The sequence below is a fragment of the Vitis vinifera genome, chromosome 14 (genome assembly GCF_030704535.1).
Source record: "Vitis vinifera cultivar Pinot Noir 40024 chromosome 14, ASM3070453v1".
Classification (NCBI taxonomy): domain Eukaryota; kingdom Viridiplantae; phylum Streptophyta; class Magnoliopsida; order Vitales; family Vitaceae; genus Vitis; species Vitis vinifera.
The window spans coordinates 2,643,376-2,663,180 of NC_081818.1; the positions used below are offsets into that span (position 1 = coordinate 2,643,376).

Consider the following 19,805-nt stretch of genomic DNA (forward strand, 5'->3'; position numbering starts at 1 on the left):
AAGGTTAAAAATATAACGAATATATTAAAATAAGATCTAAGAATTAGAAAACAAAAATCTTACTTAGAGAAATCTGTTCTTCAAACCCTATATCCGAAAGTCTTATGTCCTCTAGTATTCTGCCAATAGGAATGAAAATTCAGAGAAGAATAGAAAGGATTTTTCCTTCTTTTTTTTTCAATTTATACCTAGGTATTTATTAGGAAAATCAACTTTTTACCCCTCTTTCATTTTATTAAAATAATTAATTCACTATTATTATTATTATTATTATTATTATAAATTTCCTATCTTATCCCTATATAAAATTTCTGGGCGTTACAGGGATGCTTAACAAACACATTTAAACTAAGCTGTTAGGTTGTCTCCAACAGTCCCAATCTGTGTCTCCTGGTGAGAAGTGAAAAACCTCAAATACCAAAAATGTCAAATTTATTACATACTAGTCCTTAGATTAGTCTATGTTGAGTAAGCAAATAGGCCTGCAAGTGTTCATTTATTGACTTTCCAAGTCTTCATTAATGGATTGAGTTTTTCCAATTTTATGTATACATGAGTAAGTTGTTCGGTTCATACATGCTCTAGAGACTTTAGAGCACTGGATTCTAGATCATCCTGGGTTTCAAGAATTATTCCAGGGTAATCTATCAAGCAACTGGGACTTATTGTCCAGTTGTTTTTAACAAGTAAAATATCCAAGATTTGGATAAGATTTTTTTAGACAAACATAGGCTAATCCTGGGTATAGTATTGAGAGATAGAAGTACAGAAAAAGATGCGTAGCAGACAAACTGCTTTATTTTAGTAGTATGGCCAAAGTCCACACCAAAATTACAAAATTAACCCTCTTAATCATTATACTTGAAAATAAGCAGACCAATGGTTCATATATAACTTCTTTATGTATATAGTTTCTTAGTTGTTGTCCCATCAGAACCGTGACTGAAGGTACTTAACCACGCTCTTGTCCAACTGGAAGGCCCTTGTGAGAACATCAGGATTGATGGGTGGATCTGATCCAAATACTGCTTTGGCTATGGTGATAACACCTGGATTTTGGCTGCTTAGAGCAGCAATGGCTACTGCCTTAGTCTTCCCAACATTGAGTTGGAAGTGAATGAGACCAATAGGAAACACAAAAACATCCCCCTTGTTGAGGACTTTGCTAATGAATCGGTTTTCGGTGTTGGATGTGACAAACCCAACGTAGAGGGTTCCCTCCAAGACAGTTAGGATCTCGGTGGCACGAGGGTGAGTGTGAGGAGGATTTTGGCCATATGGTTCATAGTCAATACGAACCATGGATATGCCAAGAGTGTTGAGTCCCTTTATTTGTTCAACATTTACAGTAGTGACATTTGAGGCTACTGCATTTGATGTGTTTCCTGGCTTATCCAGGCCTGAAAAGAAGAAATCTTCGGCGACGGTCATATTATGGAGTATATGAAGAAAACTTCAGATGAAGCAAAATGGCATCTTTCCATTTCTGAAATGTAAGAAGTTGTAGCATTAGGACTTGCCTAATGTTCCTTTTATTTATCACCAATTCTGCCATAGCAGTATGCACGAAGGAACAGTACAGAAGTTTCTGGACAACTTGTTAAGTATTGCTTCTTAGTCAATGCATATCCTGTATATAATCAATTGAGCAGCTGGGATTTGTCATTCAGATCTTTTTTACAAGCGAAATCTAGCTCAAAGAGTTGGATAAGATTTTTTGAGACAAAGAAAGAGGCTAATCCAGGATATTGTATAGAGATGGAGACAGAAAAAGATGGTTTAACAGACAAACTGCTTTATTTTAATATTAGGACCAAAGTCCACATCCAAAGAGCTACAAAATAAACCCTCTTACTATGTTATGGTTATGATGAGGGAACATAACAAATGCTTACTTAAAAAACAACTAAGAAAACCAATGGTTCATAGCTTCTAGAGCTATATATTTTGCTAGTGGTTGTCCCACTAGAACCTTGACTGAAGGTAGCTAACCACTTTCTTGTCCAACTGGAAGGCCCTTGTGAGAACATCAGGATTGATGGGTGGATCTGATCCAAATACTGCATTGGCTATGGTGATAACACCTGGATTTTGGCTGCTCAGAGCAGCAATGGCTACTGCCTTAGTCTTCCCAACATTGAATTGGAAGTGAATGAGACCAATAGGAAACACAAAAACATCCCCCTTGTTGAGGACTTTGCTAATGAGGCGGTTTTCGGGGTTGGATGTGACAAACCCAACGTAGAGGGTTCCCCCCAAGACAGTTAGGATCTCAGTGGCACGAGGGTGAGTGTGAGGAGGGTTTTGGCCATATGGTTCATAGTCAATACGAACCATGGATATGCCAAGAGTGTTGAGTCCCTTTATTTGTTCAACATTTACGGTAGTGACATTTGAGGCTACTGCATTTGATGTGTTCCCTGGCTTATCCAGGCCTGAAAAGAAGAAATCCTCGGCGACGGTCAGCTTTGGGTCCTTGCAGAACTTTCCATTCACAAATACTGCATAAGAAGGGATAAAGAAATTAAAGAAAGATCACTAGTATCAAACCATATTCACCATATCAATAAAAAGAGTAGCTCTGAAAATAGCTATAAGATCAATGAGTTACTAAAGAAATACCAGCATCCTTGGGCTCATCAATGGCAACACAGGTGTCCTGCAGTGGGCTTGGATCAGAGGCAGAGGCAAGAGAGGAAACCAATGCCACGAGGGCAACAGTTACCAGGAAACTAACACCCTTCTTCATTGTTAGAGTAGTATCTCCAACAATCACAAATCTTTGTGTTGAGAGCTAGAGGTGAGGGGTGAGAAATTCTGCATGGGAAACATGTCAATTTATAGACGAGAGTCCTTGAATTAGTCTTTTGTTTTACTAGTATATGACTAACCAAGTCTTCAATGAATAGTTCTTTTTTAAAAAGAACTTTCAATGATGAATGGTTCTTCAACAACTACTCGTTAAGTGTTTTTCTTCCTCGGTTACTTATCTAGAAGATTGTGTGCAAAAACCAAACTCCATCTGTGTTAGACATCTTCAACTTAGTATCAATCTGCATGTAGAGGAAGTGTTTTACAAAGATCTAGTTTCAGAAGGCTATGCCGAAATGAAGTCAAAGTATTCAGGTTGCATTAATTAGTAGCATATAATACAGCAGAGCTTCTAATTTCCCCAGTACCCAAAATTTGAAAACCCTTAAAAGTGGTTTATGGACAATCAAATAGAAGATTGTAGAGTAAGTGCAGGCTAAGACTAGACAATAACTCTTGTTCTTCTTTATATTTCTTTTCTGAATCTTCTTGTTGAAGTGAAGATCCTTGAATTCATCTGCAACTGGTAAATGAATTTAGTAAAGCAACCAATGACGATGCACTTGAATTAGCATGTATGCATTGCCCTGATCGGGTTTCAAAACATAGACACGATCATCTCTCTCCCTTTCTGCATTGCCTTGGTCAATTTTCAAGGCATAAATGCATAGAAAATTATGTACCAATAGAAAACCTCCAAAGGTTTTAGCATTCTTGGAGTCACCTTCTTTCTTTAATTGCTTCTGATCATCAATTGCCAAAGTCAAATTTTGGGTGCTCCCATTTTTCTTTTTCAATTTTGTAATTATGTTGAATTGTTTAATTAGTACTGATATAGAAGATTTCCAGCCGGCTTCTCTAAGTGGAAATTTCAACATAACCATGTCATTTTCATGAGCTTACATTTTGATTGATCTAGCATATTAAGTTGGACGACATATCTAAGAAAATAAAATTACATCATCTAGGCAATAAAAAACCCGTGTCAATCTACTATATTTTGATATTATTAATTTGGAATAATTTTTTATTTTATTTTTACTAACAAGTTACAATTAAAGTCAAAATCATAAATTTAACTTTTTTTTAAAAAAAAAATTATAAACCCTTCTTGTGGAGTCATCAAAATACAATAAAAAATTCTTAGTATCGAGAACCTTTGACTTTAAAGTAATATGAACAAAAACAAAACAAACCTTTGACTTTGAAGTGATATGAACAAAAACAAAACAAATGTTAATATTTTGTAGCAAAAGTTATTGTTTCACACAAATATCCTAAAGAAAAAATTTTCTCATATAAAATACTCATTTGATCCAACTCCTATCTAATTATTTTTTTTGTTGTTAATAAAATAATGTGTGTGGATATGATCATGTCTTTTCAAGAAAATTCATTTTAGATCATTAATCTTGTTATTTCTCAAAATAAAATAACACCATAATTAAGATATATATTCAAAAAATTTATTAGATTTAAAACAAAAGAACTTGCCAAATCCAAGTAACCATAAATCCTAAATACCATGAAACAAAAGAAAGCTGGTTGCAAACAACAATAATAGATAAACAAATAAAGAAACAAGTATCTCTTCTTCATTTTTCTTTTTCCTTTTTTCTCTTTTTTAATGAATTTATTTATTTATTTATTTATTTATTATTATTATATTTATATTTGTGCTACTTCACTTTAAGAATAAAAATATACGAGATGGCTACCTATGTGGATGATGTTGGGATTGTGAAACCTGAATTAGTTTTATTGCGTTTCTCTTGAGATGTTGGGGGGAGAATTTTTTTTTTTTTTTTTCTTATGAATGATGAGTTTACCTCCATTATATATTTAACCTTATTATGTTTTTAGGGTGTTTTTAGAGGACGCAACTACAATTGAGAAGAGTTTTTTTTAGAGTTTTATCATTATACTCCTCTTTTCTTTGACTAGTGGATTCTTGAGTGTTGGTGCACTTCGTGAATATAGGGATCACATTGAGTGTTGAACCATGTTAAAAATCTCGTGCTTAATTTTCTACTCATATGTGTGCATGATTTGGTTAACATATAAAACTAGGACTTTTTGTTGTTCTCTAGTCAAGAAAGATTTGTGAAGTACTTTTGATTATCCTTACACTCTTCCACCCCATCTTTTGCATAGCAATTAAATTGAGAAAGACAATTAAATACGATAAGAGTGAAATAATAAACATATGATTTTATTATTATTATCATTATTATTATTATTATTTTGGTTATAAGCATGATTAGTCTTAAAATACTTATAATAAATGCATATAACATTTTAAATATCTTATTCACAGAGGTAATAGATGGAATTAAGATGACTATTAGTTTACATCTCACAAACCATATTGTAGACCCTCAATTTTGTCCTCCTATCACATGTCCTATTAGATACTTGTTCAATACTTTACAGTAGTTCTTTGGTGGCCCATAGCTACTCATACTACTTACCTTTTTTGAGTCATCTCGAAGACTTTGGTTGAGGGATTTATCTAACCCTGTTGTGACTCTTGGCAGCCCTAATTTAGACTTAGACCCACTTAGGCACCCTAGACCCATTTAGATACACTTGGCCCATTAGGCATCACCTTAGGCCCATTTAGATGCACTTGGCACCTTCTAGCTTGCACACATTCACCCTAGGTTACTTAGACAATCTTTCAGAATGGGTCACTTGGACACTTCTTTTGGAATAGTTCACTTAGGCATGATCTTGATTTTGGTTACTTATTTTTCAGGATAAAATGAGTGTTGGCTTGACTTTTTATTACATGTAATGAATTTTTTTATTCTATCTTTATTTTATTTTTATTTTTATTTTTGAAGGTTTGAGTTTGACATTTAAATTATTATAATCTGTTGCATTACTTTAATTTCTTGATTTTTTTTTTAATTGCATATGTCTGATATTTATTTTTATACCCTTATCAATTTATTTTTTTATTTACTTACTTATTCATTTATTCTTTAATTCCATGAATTGACATTTTGGATTTTTGTGGCTATGTGATTTGATTTTCTATTTTATTTTATTCTATTTCCAATTACATGATTTCTTATTTCAACTTTATTTTTAATTTTGCACGAGACTTGGAGCCATCAAGGAGAGGAGATCACGGCCAAATAGGGAAACTTGGAAGGAATCCGGGCTACATATAGAAAGTGGGCAGATCACGGCTTTAAGAAGGAATCCGGGCTGCATATGATTTGCTTTAAGAAGGAATTCAGGCTGCATATAGAAAGTGGGCAGATCACGGCTGGGGCACATTCTGGAGCATATGGAAAGAAGATTAAAGGGGATTTGATCACTTACCAAACAAGATACGGCTACATCCTTGGGGAAATCTCCAAATGAGCCACACATAATGGACTTCCCATGTCCACGCGCACGTAGGAAAAAATGGAAATAAGATATTCCATAAGGAGTGGGATGCCTTATAAATAAAGGAGAGAATCCAAGCATAAAAGGATTTTTTATTTTATTTTTCGGAGAGGAACAAGCGGAAAGAATTTTCACACGGAGACTTTTCTTTTGGGAGGGCAGAGAGAACACGAGAACAATTCTTTTGAGAGGACGCACGAAGAACTTTGAGGAGCCAATACATAACTATAAAAAAGGGAGGAACAACCCACAAATCTCCAAAAATAACGGTTTATAGGTAAGTGTACGCTTTCAAATTTATTGGGATTTCGTTTTGATTCATCCTTTTAGTCTTGAGTGTTTTAATTATTTTAGTTCTTTGATTTAATTAATCCTATATAATAAATTTCTTGTTTTAATTTCGATTTAGTTTTAATTTATTTTTTCTTTTTTTTAGTTTGGATGTGTTTGTGGTTTTAATTCTTTAGTTTAATTTATCCCATTAGATAAAGTTCCTTTTTTTTTTATTCCAATTCGATTTAGTTTTAATTTATCTTTTATGTTTAGATGTGTTTGTAGTTTTCTTTAATTTAATTGTTTATATTATAAAAGTCCTTATTTTTAATTTTGATTTAGTTCAATTTTAATATATATTTTTTGTTTAGATGTGTTTGTGATATTAATTCGTTAGTTTAATTATTTCTACTAGAAAAGTTTTTGTTTTTAATTTTGATTTAGTTCACTGTTAATCTACCTTTTATGTTTAGTGTTTGTTGTTTTAATTCGTTAGTTTAATTGTTCCTATTAGAAAAGTTCTTATTTTTAATTTTAATTTAGTTCAATTTTAATCTACCCCATATGTTTGTGATTTTAATTCGTTAGTTTAATTATTCCTATTAGAAAACTTCTTATTTTTAATTTCAATTTTGTTCAATTTTAATTTATCCTATATGTTTTTGTGATTTTAATTCGCTAGTTTAATTATTCATATTAGAAAAGTTCTTATTTTTAATTCCAATTTAGTTCAATTTTAATCTATCCTATATGTTTAGTTGTGTTTGAGATGTTAAATCATTAGTTTAAGTATTCATGATAGATAAAGTTCATATTTTTAAAATCCCAAATTAGTTTAAATTTTAATTTAGCTATTAGTTTAAATATATTTGTGATTTTAATTCCTTAGTTTAAATAATTTGTGAGATAAAGTTTACTTTTTAAATTTTGGATTAACTTAGTTTTAGTTTATGATTTAATTTGAATGTGTTAGTGATCCTAATTAGTTTGATTTTAATTCGTTTTTAGTTTAAATAATCACGCTAAATAAAGTTTGTGTTTTTAATCCCAATTACTTTAATTTTAATTCGTTTTTAACTTAAAGGCATTCTTGGATCTTAATTCTTTGGTTTAAATTATTGTATCAAATAAAGTTGGAGTTTTTAATATTCTAATAATTTTATTAAAGAATTTAATTTCAATTTAGTTTGATTTTAATTTATTTTATAATCTGAATGCGTTCATGATTTTAATTCAATTGTTTGATTAAGCCTCTTAGACAAATTCTATATTTTTAATTTCGATCTTAGTTTAATTTTATTTTGTTAATTTATTTATTTGCTTTATTTTAAATATATTTGTGATTTCAATTTGATAGTTTATCCAATCTTATTATATGATGATGATATCCTTAATTTAATCCAGTATTAATTATTTTTAGTATTGAATGTGTTTGTGTGTTTTTTATTTCATTAACTTTGAATTTAATCCGTTTATATCCAATTTTGCAGTTGATTATAATTTTGTTTAATTAATTTAGTTAATCACATGTAATTATTTTCATGTTTTAAGTATGGTAATTTTGGCTTTGATCTATTGACATTTAGTATGAGCTTTAGGAATTTTAGATAATTAATCCAGCTAATTGCATGTCATTGGTTTCATACCTTCAAGATTGTTGAACTTTGGTCTTTGATTCATCATATTTTGTTAAAATGCTAATTTACCTTAATTAATTCCATATTATTATCTCCACATGCTAAGTTTGTTGGCTTTAATATTTGATTGGTTATTTTTATTTTAATTCATGTGTTTCTTGAAATTTAAATGTTAGTCTTGGGTAATATTTTGTTAGTTTGTTTGATTAGGAAGTCATAAATTTGATGTCTTAGTGATTGTTAGTTAAATTCTTACTTTTTAAAGGCCACTGGAAACTCATGAAGGTTGGTCTTACCCTCACCACTTTAATTGACATGATTTTCTAAATATTTATTTTGTGATTTTCGCTTTCTTTTGTTTTGATTGGTATTTTGTTTTCTATGTTTTATTATTTTAAAAATTAATTCCTTTTATTTTAAAATCAAAGCCTTTTTCTCCGAAGACCCCTTTAAGAAATTCTTTTTGAAAAAAAAAAAAATTCATTTAGAGTTCTTAGAATCAAAAAACCCCATTTTCTTAAAATAATATGCAACCATTTTTTGATCGGTTTGCATCTTTCTCGGTTTTTTAATGAAAATTTTGGTTTAAAATCAGACACGAATCCAAGCTTATGGTCCCACATAAATGGGATAATTCCAGGTTAGATTTGTGTATATCAATTGGGGAATTGGTGAAACCCCTACATAAAAAAAAAAAAAATCTTTTCAAAACTTATTTTTGCTACCACCTTTCTTGGTTGTTACAATCATATCTATTTTTTTGGAATTGTACATAAGATGTGTGTAATAATTGATGATTTCATATTCTTTGATCATTTTTGCTATGCCAATTAGTTAAGCATGTTAGGATTTCTTATTTTACTATTTATTATCTAACCCCCCTGTCCTGCGGAAGCATGCTATGAGTTATATATGTTATCCAGGTACGTTCCCTAATACCCACTTTCTAAACCCCGTGAACATGATTGTCATTGCGTACTATGCCCATGCTTGCTATCCTATTTGATTGCCTTGATATATATTGGATGCTTGTTTGATTATCTTTGACAAAAACACATGTTGTGATATATTTCTATACTAACTTTTATGTTTCATGATAGCACTTGAGAAGCTGTTTAGGTACGCACTTTGATTCTCTCTTATGATCAGACTTTCTTATTTGGCATGCTATTTTTTGAAATCACCTAGCCTACCTAGGTATCCATGATCAACCATTTAATTGTCACGTTTCCCTCAACTTAGTTAGTAGAGACCTCTTTAAGGCTTAGAAGGGTGTTGCCTCCTAGAGGTACCTTCCCAGTAAGTAACCTGATCCCCGGACCTAGATTCGGGTTTTTCAAAGACATGCTTTTTCCAAAAATTATGGAGTCATATTTTAGGGTTTTTCTTTCTTATTTTATTTTCCCTTTAAAATAAAAATAAAATAAGTGGCGACTCCGACTTTTTCCAAAATTAATTTTTTCACAAATAAAAAGCGAGTCTCGCCGATCGAGTGGGGGCGCATGTGAAAAATGCGGGTCCACACATATCCTAGCTTGTACATATAAAAACTTGGTATTTACATAAATTATTTTTCCATGTTACAACCACTAAAAGTTAAACTTGGAGTAATTAAGGACAACCAATCAAATATCATGAAGGCAATTTGATACTGGGATTAGGACTTAGGAGGATACATTAGAATTACTAGAAACTCATTTCATAAAACCTTGTTTGTGAGAGTTTCTTAAACATTAAAAATAGTATTTGAAGGTAAATACTATTTGACTAGGATTTTTATACTTGCAGCCTCCCCTATCTGAGCAATCAGCTCAAATGTTTATTTATGGTTTTTGATAGTGAATTTATTTATGTATTATGAGAGAAAGGGATGCTTAACAAACACATTGAAACTAAGCTGTTAGGTTGTCTCCAACAGTCCCAATCTGTGTCTCCTGGTGAGAAGTGAAAAACCTCGGATACCAAAAATGTCAAATTTATTACATACTAGTCCTTAGATTAGTCTATGTTTTTATGTATACATGAGCAAGCCAACAAGCCTGCAAGTGTTCATATATTGACTTTCCAAGTCTTCATTAATGGATTGAATTTTTCCAATTTAAAGGTTGACCCATTCTTTAACAGCTACACCCATTTCTCATCTTTTTTTTCCACAACTCATATATGCTCTAGAGACTTTAGAGCACTGGATTCTAGATCATCTTGGGTTTTAAGAATTATTCCAGGGTAATCTATCAAGCAACTGGGACTTATTGTCCAGTTGTTTTTAACAAGTAAAATATCAAAGATTTGGATAAGATTTTTTTAGACAAACATAGGCTAATCCTGGGTATAGTATTGAGAGATAGAGGTACAGAAAAAAAAAAAAGATGGGTAACAGACAAACTGATTTATTTTAGTAGTATGGCCAAAGTCCACACCAACATTACAAAATAAACCCTCTAAATCATTATACTTGAAAACAAGCAGACCAATGCTTTATATATAGCTTCTTTATGTATATAGTTTCTTAGTTGTTGTCCCATCAGAACCGTGACTGAAGGTACTTAACCACGCTCTTGTCCAACTGGAAGGCCCTTGTGAGAACATCAGGATTGATGGGTGGATCTGATCCAAATACTGCATTGGCTATGGTGATAACACCTGGATTTTGGCTGCTCAGAGCAGCAATGGCTACTGCATTAGTCTTCCCAATATTGAATTGGAAGTGAATGAGACCAATAGGAAACACAAAAACATCCCCCTTGTTGAGGACTTTGCTAATGAGGCGGTTTTCGGTGTTGGATGTGACAAACCCAACGTAGAGGGTTCCCTCCAAGACAGTTAGGATCTCGGTGGCACGAGGGTGAGTATGAGGAGGGTTTTGGCCATATGGTTCATAGTCAATACGAACCATGGATATGCCAAGAGTGTTGAGTCCCTTTATTTGTTCAACATTTACGGTAGTGACATTTGAGGCTACTGCATTTGATGTGTTCCCTGGCTTATCCAGGCCTGAAAAGAAGAAATCCTCGGCGACGGTCAGCTTTGGGTCCTTGCAGAACTTTCCATTCACAAATACTGCATAAAAAGGGGAAAAAGAAGACAGGTCGTTAGTATCAAACCATATTTCATCATATTAATAAAAAGAGTAGTACTGAAAATAGCTGTAAGATCAATGAGTTACTAAAGAAAATACCAGCATCCTTGGGCTCATCAATGGCAACACAGGTGTCCTGCAGTGGGCTTGGATCAGAGGCAGAGGCAAGAGAGGAAACCAATGCCACGAGGGCAACAGTTACCAGGAAACTAACACCCTTCTTCATTGTTAGAGTAGTATCTCCAACAATCACAAATCTTTGTGTTGAGAGCTAGAGGTGAGGGGTGAGAAATTTTGCATGGGAAACATGTCAATTTATAGACGAGAGTCCTTGAATTAGTCTTTTGTTTTACTAGTATATGACATGCATAAACTAACCAAGTCTTCAATGAATAGTTCTTTTTTAAAAAGAACTTTCAATGATGAATGGTTCTTCAACAACTACTCCCAAGTGTTTTTCTTTCTCGGTTACTTATCTAGAAGATTGTGTGCAAAAACTAAACTCCAGTTGTGTTAGACATCTTCAACTTAGTATCAATCTGCATGTAGAGGAAGTGTTTTACAAAATGAAGTGAAAGTAGTCAGGTTGCATTAACTAGTAGCATATAACACAGCAGAGCTTTCTGTTTTCCCAGTACGCAAACATTGAAAACCCTTAAAAGTGGTTTATGGACGAGCAAATAGGAGATTGTAGAGTAGGTGCAGGCTTAGACCAGGCAATAACTCCGGTTCTTCTTTATCTTTCTTTTCGAAATCTTATTGTTAAAGTGAAGATCCTTGAATTCATCTGCAACTGCCAAATGAATTCAGTAAACCAACCATGGAGTCCCTTGCACTTTGAGAGAATGTTATTAATAAAACCATCCACCTGAGACTTCTAACAACATCCATTCTTAATCTTGGGTGATGCCTAAATTAGTCCTTAAAATACACATTACGAAAGCTTTGGGTCCTTGCCGAACTTTTCATAATTCACAAATACTGCATGAAAAGAAATGTTTATTAACAGATCCAATTGTGTGGCGTGTCAGTGTTTATTTCCAAGTCTATCTTTTGCTTAGAGTATGCACATAGAGTTTGCCAAAGTCACAATGGTTTGCCTTTTTCTTTTCCAAAAACATGGAACTGATCACTTCTCTCTCTCTCTCTCTCTCTCTCTCGTATATATATATGCACTTGAATTAGAATGTATGCATTGCCCTGGTCAGTTTTCAAAGCATAGACACTATCACCTCTCTCCCTTTCTGCATTGCCATAGATTGTCAAGGCATAAATGCATAGAAAATTATGCACCAATAGAAAACCTCTAGAGGTTTTCCCGTTCTTGGAGTCGCCTTCTTTCTTCAATTGCCAAAGTCAAATTCTAGGTGCTCTCATTTTTATTTTTCAATTTTGTAATTATGATGGAACTGATCTAGAAGATTTCCAGCCGGCTTCTCTAATCTGAAATTAATTGCAGTTCATTTTCTTTTATATATATATGTAGTGCTAGGCCTGTTTGATTTCGTATAAATAATCCATGCGTTTCAAAATAACCATGTCATTTTCATAAGCTTATGTTTTGATTGATCTAGGACTATGTTAGACAATATATCTAAGAAAATAAAATTACATCATCAAGGAAATAAAAAACCTATAACCCATGTCAATCTACTATATTTTGATATTATTAATTTGGATTATTTATTTTATTTTCACTAGCAAGTTAAAATTCGAGTCAAAATAATAAATTTTTTTTAATTATAAACTCTTCTTCTTAAATCATCGGAGTACATTAAAAAACTCTTATTATTAAGAATCTTTGACTTTAAAGTAATACGAAGGATAAATGTCCTCGACTAGTTTATGTTTTATGTGTTCACGAGTTCATATATTGACTTTCCAAGTCTTCAATGGATTGCATTTTTCTAATTTAAAGGTTGAACCATTCTTTAACAACTACACCCATTTCTCATCCTTTTTTCCACAACTCATAATGCTCTAGAGACTTTAGAGTATTGGATTCTATATAATCTTGGGTTTTAGTAAACCAACTTAATAACTTAAAGTAATTTAATAACTCAATTTAAGTCATTAGATAAATTAAATATGTTTGATAAAATAGTTTATTGGTATGACTTAAAGTAAAAAATAAGTAATAAGTAAAAAATAATTAATTTAATCTTAAATCTACAACTTCATTTTACCTTTTTACCCTTAATGCCCAATTCTTTCACAATCTTCTTTACTATTACATGACCTCCACTGTTACTCGACCTCTTTTACCTTACTTATAATTTATAAAGATAAAATGTCAATTTGATGATTTAAAATAAGTTTTAAGTTAATTTTATCAAAACAACCTTAATACTTAAAAAGTAATAATTAAGTAATAAATTTTAAGTTAACAATTTAAAATCAACATAAGTCGTTAAGTAATAAATACTAAATTTTACCAAACACCCCTTCAACCAATGGACAAGTCATCTATATTTAGTCTTGATTATTTCATATTAGAGTTTTGACCGCAAATATCGTGAAGGACTTGCCTCAACATTCATTTCGTATAACAGACAGTAGTTTTTTACAACTAGTTAAGTATGGCTTCTTAATCAAGCAACTGAGATTTGTTATTCAGCTTCTTTTATAAGTGAAATCTCAAAGATTTGAATGAGACTCTTTAAGACAAACATAAGCTAATCCCGGATGCAGTATTGAGATAAGAGGCACAGATAAAGATGCATAACAGACGAACTGCTTTATCTTAATATCATGACCAAAGTCTACACCAAAATAGTTACAAAATAAACCCTCTTAATTATTATACTTGAAAACAAGCAAACCAATGGTTCGTATATAGCTTCTTTATGTATATAGTTTCTTAGCTGTTGTCCCATCAGAACCGTGACTGGAGGTAGTTAACCACGTTCTTGTCCAACTGGAAGGCCCTTGTGAGAAAATCAGGATTGATGGATGGATCTGATCCAAATACTGCATTGGCTATGGTGATTACACCTGGATTTTGGCTGCTCAGGCCAGCAATGGCTACTGCATTAGTGTGCCCAATGTTGAACTGGAAGTGAATGAGACCCATGGGGAACACGAAAACATCCCCCTTGTTGAGGACTTTGCTAATGAGGCGGTTTTCGGTGTTGGATGTGACAAAGCCAACGTAGAGGGTTCCCTCCAAGACAGTTAGGATCTCGGTGGCACGAGGGTGAGTGTGAGGAGGGTTTTGGCCATATGGTTCATAGTCAATACGAACCATGGATATGCCAAGAGTGTTGAGTCCCTTTATTTGTTCAACATTTACGGTAGTGACATTTGAGGCTACTGCATTTGATGTGTTCCCTGGCTTATCCAGGCCTGAAAAGAAGAAATCCTCGGCGACGGTCAGCTTTGGGTCCTTGCAGAACTTTCCATTCACAAATACTGCATAAAAAGGGGAAAAAGAAGACAGGTCATTAGTATCAAACCATATTCATCATATCAATAAAAATAGTACTGAAAATAGCTATAAGATCATTGGTTACTAAAGAAATACCAGCATCCTTGGGCTCATCAATGGCAACACAAGTGTCCTGCAGTGGGCTAGGATCAGAGGCAGAGGCAAGAGAGGAAACCAATGCCATGAGGACAACAGTTACCAGGAAACTAACACCCTTCTTCATTGTTAGAGTACTATCTCCAACAATCACAAATCTTTGTGTTGGGGTAAGGGGTGAGAAATTTTGCATGGGAAACATCTCAATTTATAGACGAGTCCTTGAATTAGTCCTTTGTTTTACCAGTATATGCCATGCATAAACTCACCAAGTCTTCAATGAACAGTTCTTTTCACTTTCAATGATGAATGGTTCTTCAAATAAACAAAGGAACTAAAAAGTACAAAGCTTATATCAGTGCTTATATATCTCCGACCATTCACACTCAAGATCATTTTTTCCACAGCGTTGTAACATTCCTCCCCCAACATGGAGCTCTTGCGACTCAAACCTATGACCTAGCTCTAATACCATTTGTTGGGATAAAAGACTTAATTATCTCATCAGAAAACCAATTAGTTGTCAGTCATAAGGTTAAGCTATCATCTTTATACGGTTCGATGTCCCGCATACTTGCACTCATCTTGAGGCTTAATCATTCTAAGGTACATAGCAGAGATACATGGTTGATCCTCCCACACAACACATCCGTCTCGTAGCCTTGACTCATTCCAAGGATCATACCGGTGCTTAACCAATACTTCTGATCTTACACACTCATCCCAAGGTCATTTTTCCCAAATTGTATTTAGCATTGTTGCATACCTAACATTATAAAAGATTGTAGAGCAGGTGCAGGCATAGACTAGACAATTACTTTTTCTTATTTATTGTTATGGTGAAGACCCTTGAATTCATCTGTAACTGCTAAATGAACCATGGAGTGCCTTGCTCTTGAGAGAATGTTACGAGAAAACCATCCATGCATATAGACTTCCAAGTTCTAACAACATTGATTTTTAAGCTTGGGTGATACCTAATTTAGGCCCTAAAACACACAGAAAGCTTTGGGTCCTTGCACAACTTTCCATTCACAAAGGCCTGAAAATTAAAACTCACTTTCAGTGAAGTACTTACAACTTCAACATCCATTTCTTATTCTTCAGCATGCAGTTATGTGAGATTTGAAAAACTTGCGTATCTAAAAGATTAAGAATGCATTTGACAATATTTCTTTGTAAAGTGCTTTAAGTAGAAGTGTTTTTAGAAAATTATTTTATTTACGTTTGATTTTAAAAAAAAAAAATTAAACTAGAAGTGTTTTCCAAAATTATTATCAAACAAATTATTGGATTAGACGTTGCTTTATGTATATACTAAGCATGCAAGCTTTGGAAGTCTTCAATGGATTATATATATGTATGGCAACATCCTAAAACATACAATTTCTAATAAAAAGAAGTCATATAAAACAATTCTTGAAGTGTTACAACTCAAAAAGACTTTCGATTTCGATTGTTCTTAAATCGGAATATTATGGAAGTCTTCAATGGATTGATTATATATATATATATATATATATATATATATATGTGTGTGTGTGTGTGTGTGTGTGTATGGCAACATCCTAAAACATACAATATCTAATAAAAAGAAGTCACGAAAACTATTCTTGAAGTGTTTCAACTCAAAAAGACTTTCATACAATATCTAACAGAAAGAAGTCATGGAAACAATTCTTGAAGTGTTACAACTCAAAAAGACTTTGAAATTGAAAATTTCGATTTCAAGTGTTCTCAAATCGGAATATTATATTTGAGCTATTAACTTCCCCTTTTGTGTTCCATCTTGAAATCAATTCTACTCTCTAAATCGAAATGAAATTGAAATTTTCGATTTCAAGCATTGATTTTGCATTCTCAAATCAAAATATCTTTGCATGCTTTCCTTCAAATCATGATTATTATTTCACCTTCACTCAAATCAAAATTAATTCTAATTTGAGTTTCTGTCTTCTCGGCTTCCACCTTATTTAAAATTTGATTTCTGAACTTCTCAAATGAAATTGCCTTTGGATTTTGATTTCCTAATCATTTGAGTCCTCCATTAGTTGCGTTAAGCCTCCACTTTTGTGCTTGACTTTTGCCTCCATCATTCTTTGGTCATCTTGATCCCTAGGAATTCACTTATATTGAGCCTTTTTATTTTGCGATTAGGTCAAATATCCTCAAAGAATATTTGGCCTTCTATTGGTATTAGGGGGTGCAACTTGAGTTAGTTGGGCTTACCTAACCCAAACCCAACTTGATATTTAGGGTTAGTTTAGGCAATCATTTTTAATACTTGAATTGTATTTGGATTAGGTTTTTTCAACCCTGATTCAACTTGGTTGGGCTTGAGCTAAGATTCACATAAGCCAAACCTAATTTAGTATTTTTATAATATTTATAATATATATTATCATTTATAATAATATTCATTTAAAAAAAATTAAGAAAAATAATAAATTATATTATATCATACCATTTTTTTTATAAAGATATAAAAATTTATCTTTTATTTTTTGTCGTTGTATTGGAATTTTGTCTTATTTATTATTTAAATTTTTATTTAAATCTACAGAAAAAAAAAAGCTTTTAAAAAAACATTATGCATGAATTTTGAATTATGCAACCCAATCAACTCAAATTTTTAAGAAAAATAATAAATTATATTATATCATATATTTTTTTATTTTTTAGAAAGATATATAAATTATTTTTTACTTTTTGTTACTATATTGGAATTTTGTCTTATTTATTATTTAAATATATAGAAAAAAGCTTTTTATAAAACATTATGCATGGATTTTGAATTATGCAACCCAATCAACTCAATCAACTCAAATTTAACTCGATTAACCTAAACTCAACCCAAACTTAGAGAAATGAGGTTAAGTTGGGCTTGGGTTGAACACCTCAAATCAGAGGTTGAGTTGGATTAACCTCGCATTGATTGCTTCTTAAGTTAGCTAGATTGAGCTTAGGTTAGTCATCAAGTATTAGGTTTCTAGGTGTAAACCATGGTTTTAAAAACCGGACCGGACCGGCCGGTCTGACCGCCGACCAGTCATGCTTTCGGTCTGATCTTGTCAATTAACCCGGAAAGAGGTTGAACAGGAATCGAACCGGTTGAACCGGCGGTTCAACCAGCGAACTGGGCGGTTCAATTACCCTCCCTTCCCCCCCTCCAGCAACCTCTCTGGGAGCTGCCTGAAACCCCCCACCCCACTCTCTTGTAGCGCTGTGAAGCCCTCCCCCGGTGGCCCCCCTCCAGCAACCTCTCTCGGAGCCAGCCACTGTCATCAGCACGGAGCTGCCACTGAAACACCCCCACCCCACCCTCTTGCAATGCTGTGAAGCCTTCCCCCAACGGCACCCGCAGTAAACCCCGATGTCTTTTGATGAGAAGCAAAAAATCGTGTTCATATTAGTCTATGTTTAATGTATATATAGGGAGCAGATAGGGACATGCCAAGTGTTCATATATAGAGACTCTCCAAATCTTCAATGGATTCATTTTTCTATTCAAAATTAAGTTGAATCATTCTTCAACTGCTACATCCATTTCTCATCTGTTTCTCTCAAGACTTTCCAAGTCAAGCTCTCTCTCTCTCTCTCTCTCTCTCTCTCTCTCTCTCTCCCTCTGTATTAGCCTTCTCACCAGTGACTCATGCTTCAGATGGACATGCCAGCTTAAATCCACGGGTAAAGCTCAGTAAACCTGTCAACAGGCCTTGTTCTGTTTGATTGTGTATCATACAACTGGTCAAATGTTCTTATCTCCCGCTTGTGATCATTTCTGAAGAAAGGATTCTCAGTCATTTTGAGTTTCTCTTTTGTATCATTTTCCCAGACTTAACACGAAATTATATCTTCCTTTTAATAGTCAGAACTTAACCATTGGTATATGCCAAAGAAAAAGGAAAAGAAAAGCCATTGAAAATAGTTTATGTTTGAGAACATGCCATGAAGTATTGCCTTTTAACTGATTTATTTTGTCCATATATCCCATGACCAATAACGCAACGGAGATTTTGTATCATTTGTTTTTGACGATTTTATACACAAACATGGGCCAATCCTGGATACAGTTTTGAGAGAGAGAGAGAGAGAGAGAGAGAGAGATGATCAACAAACTGCTTTATTAATATTAATTAAGCCTTAGCTCCACAGCAGAAGAGTTACAGAAAAACAGGAAAAAAAAAAAAGGCCCTCTTATTATACTATGATAATTATAATGAGGGAACATTGCAAATAGTCACTTGAACAGAAGAAATCCTCTTCATGTATTTATTTTCTTAATTCTCACTTAGTTGTTGTCCGACGAGAAGCGTGATTGAAGGTCGTCAACCACATTCTTATCCAACTGGAAGGCCCTTGTGAGAATATCAGTATTGATGGGTGGATTCGATCCAAACACTGCTTTTGCTATGGTGATTACACCTGGATTTTGGCTGTTCAGACCAGCAATGGCTACTGCATTAGTGTGCCCAACATTGAACTGGAAGTGAATGAGACCAATAGGAAACACAAAGACATCCCCCTTGTTGAGGACTTTGCTAATGAGACGGTTTTCAGGGTTGGAAGTGACAAAGCCAACGTAGAGGGTTCCCTCCAAGACAGTTAGGATCTCACTAGCACGAGGATGAGTGTGAGGAGGGTTTTGGCCATATGGTTCATAGTCAATACGAACAATGGATATGCCAAGAGTGTTGAGTCCCTTTATTTTGTCAACATTTACGGTAGTGACATTTGACCGTACTTGATTTGATGTGTTTCCTGGCTTATCCAGGCCTGAAGAGAAGAAATCCTCGGCCATGGTCAGCTTTGGGTCCTTGCAGAACTTTCCATTCACAAAAACTGCAAAAAAGAAATTAAAGAAAGGTCATTAGTATCAAAATATATTCATCATATCAATGAAAAGAGTAGTACTGAAAATAGCTATACGATCATTGGTTACTAAAGAAATACCAGCATCACTGGGCTCATCAATGGCAACACAGGTGTCCTGCAGTGGGCCTGGATCAGAGGCAGAGGCAAGAGAGGAAACCAATGCTATGAGAGCAACAGTTACCAGGAAACTAACACCTTTCTTCAT

At 33.5% G+C, this 19,805-nt stretch overlaps 5 protein-coding genes across 5 annotated transcripts; all 5 read right to left on the reverse strand.

Moving 5' to 3' along the window:
- Positions 1–902: 902 nt before the first annotated feature.
- Positions 903–1,431, reverse strand: LOC100263019 (germin-like protein subfamily 1 member 14). The gene has a single exon (XM_002280419.4). The coding sequence runs from the start codon at positions 1,429–1,431 to the stop codon at positions 931–933; it is 501 nt and encodes a 166-aa protein (XP_002280455.1). The 3' UTR covers positions 903–930.
- Positions 1,432–1,778: 347 nt separating this feature from the next.
- Positions 1,779–2,794, reverse strand: LOC100266609 (germin-like protein subfamily 1 member 14). Its single transcript, XM_002284284.5, has 2 exons — positions 2,623–2,794; positions 1,779–2,501 (listed from the first exon to the last, which is right to left on the reverse strand). The coding sequence occupies exons 1-2, from the start codon at positions 2,747–2,749 to the stop codon at positions 1,966–1,968; spliced, it is 663 nt and encodes a 220-aa protein (XP_002284320.1). The 5' UTR covers positions 2,750–2,794; the 3' UTR covers positions 1,779–1,965.
- Positions 2,795–10,495: 7,701 nt separating this feature from the next.
- On the reverse strand, positions 10,496–11,488 carry LOC100256308 (germin-like protein subfamily 1 member 14). The gene is made up of 2 exons (XM_019224786.1): positions 11,302–11,488; positions 10,496–11,183 (listed from the first exon to the last, which is right to left on the reverse strand). Exons 1-2 carry the CDS (start codon positions 11,426–11,428, stop codon positions 10,648–10,650), a joined length of 663 nt encoding a protein of 220 aa, XP_019080331.1. The 5' UTR covers positions 11,429–11,488; the 3' UTR covers positions 10,496–10,647.
- A 2,515-nt stretch (positions 11,489–14,003) lies between these two features.
- Positions 14,004–14,891, reverse strand: LOC109123878 (germin-like protein subfamily 1 member 14). The gene is made up of 2 exons (XM_019224925.2): positions 14,726–14,891; positions 14,004–14,613 (listed from the first exon to the last, which is right to left on the reverse strand). The coding sequence occupies exons 1-2, from the start codon at positions 14,850–14,852 to the stop codon at positions 14,078–14,080; spliced, it is 663 nt and encodes a 220-aa protein (XP_019080470.2). The 5' UTR covers positions 14,853–14,891; the 3' UTR covers positions 14,004–14,077.
- A 4,125-nt stretch (positions 14,892–19,016) lies between these two features.
- Positions 19,017–19,805, reverse strand: LOC109123887 (germin-like protein subfamily 1 member 17). Its single transcript, XM_019224945.1, has 2 exons — positions 19,679–19,805; positions 19,017–19,567 (listed from the first exon to the last, which is right to left on the reverse strand). The coding sequence occupies exons 1-2, from the start codon at positions 19,803–19,805 to the stop codon at positions 19,017–19,019; spliced, it is 678 nt and encodes a 225-aa protein (XP_019080490.1).

Coding starts and splice junctions, on each gene's coding strand:
- LOC100263019 (XM_002280419.4), bottom strand. CDS start 1,431: ATGACCGTCGCCGAAGATTTCTTCTTTTCAGGCCTGGATAAGCCAGGA.
- LOC100266609 (XM_002284284.5), bottom strand. CDS start 2,749: ATGAAGAAGGGTGTTAGTTTCCTGGTAACTGTTGCCCTCGTGGCATTG. Junction 2,502..2,622: donor TGATGAGCCCAAGGATGCTG/GTATTTCTTTAG, acceptor CTTCTTATGCAG/TATTTGTGAATGGAAAGTTC.
- LOC100256308 (XM_019224786.1), bottom strand. CDS start 11,428: ATGAAGAAGGGTGTTAGTTTCCTGGTAACTGTTGCCCTCGTGGCATTG. Junction 11,184..11,301: donor TGATGAGCCCAAGGATGCTG/GTATTTTCTTTA, acceptor CTTTTTATGCAG/TATTTGTGAATGGAAAGTTC.
- LOC109123878 (XM_019224925.2), bottom strand. CDS start 14,852: ATGAAGAAGGGTGTTAGTTTCCTGGTAACTGTTGTCCTCATGGCATTG. Junction 14,614..14,725: donor TGATGAGCCCAAGGATGCTG/GTATTTCTTTAG, acceptor CTTTTTATGCAG/TATTTGTGAATGGAAAGTTC.
- LOC109123887 (XM_019224945.1), bottom strand. CDS start 19,805: ATGAAGAAAGGTGTTAGTTTCCTGGTAACTGTTGCTCTCATAGCATTG. Junction 19,568..19,678: donor TGATGAGCCCAGTGATGCTG/GTATTTCTTTAG, acceptor TCTTTTTTGCAG/TTTTTGTGAATGGAAAGTTC.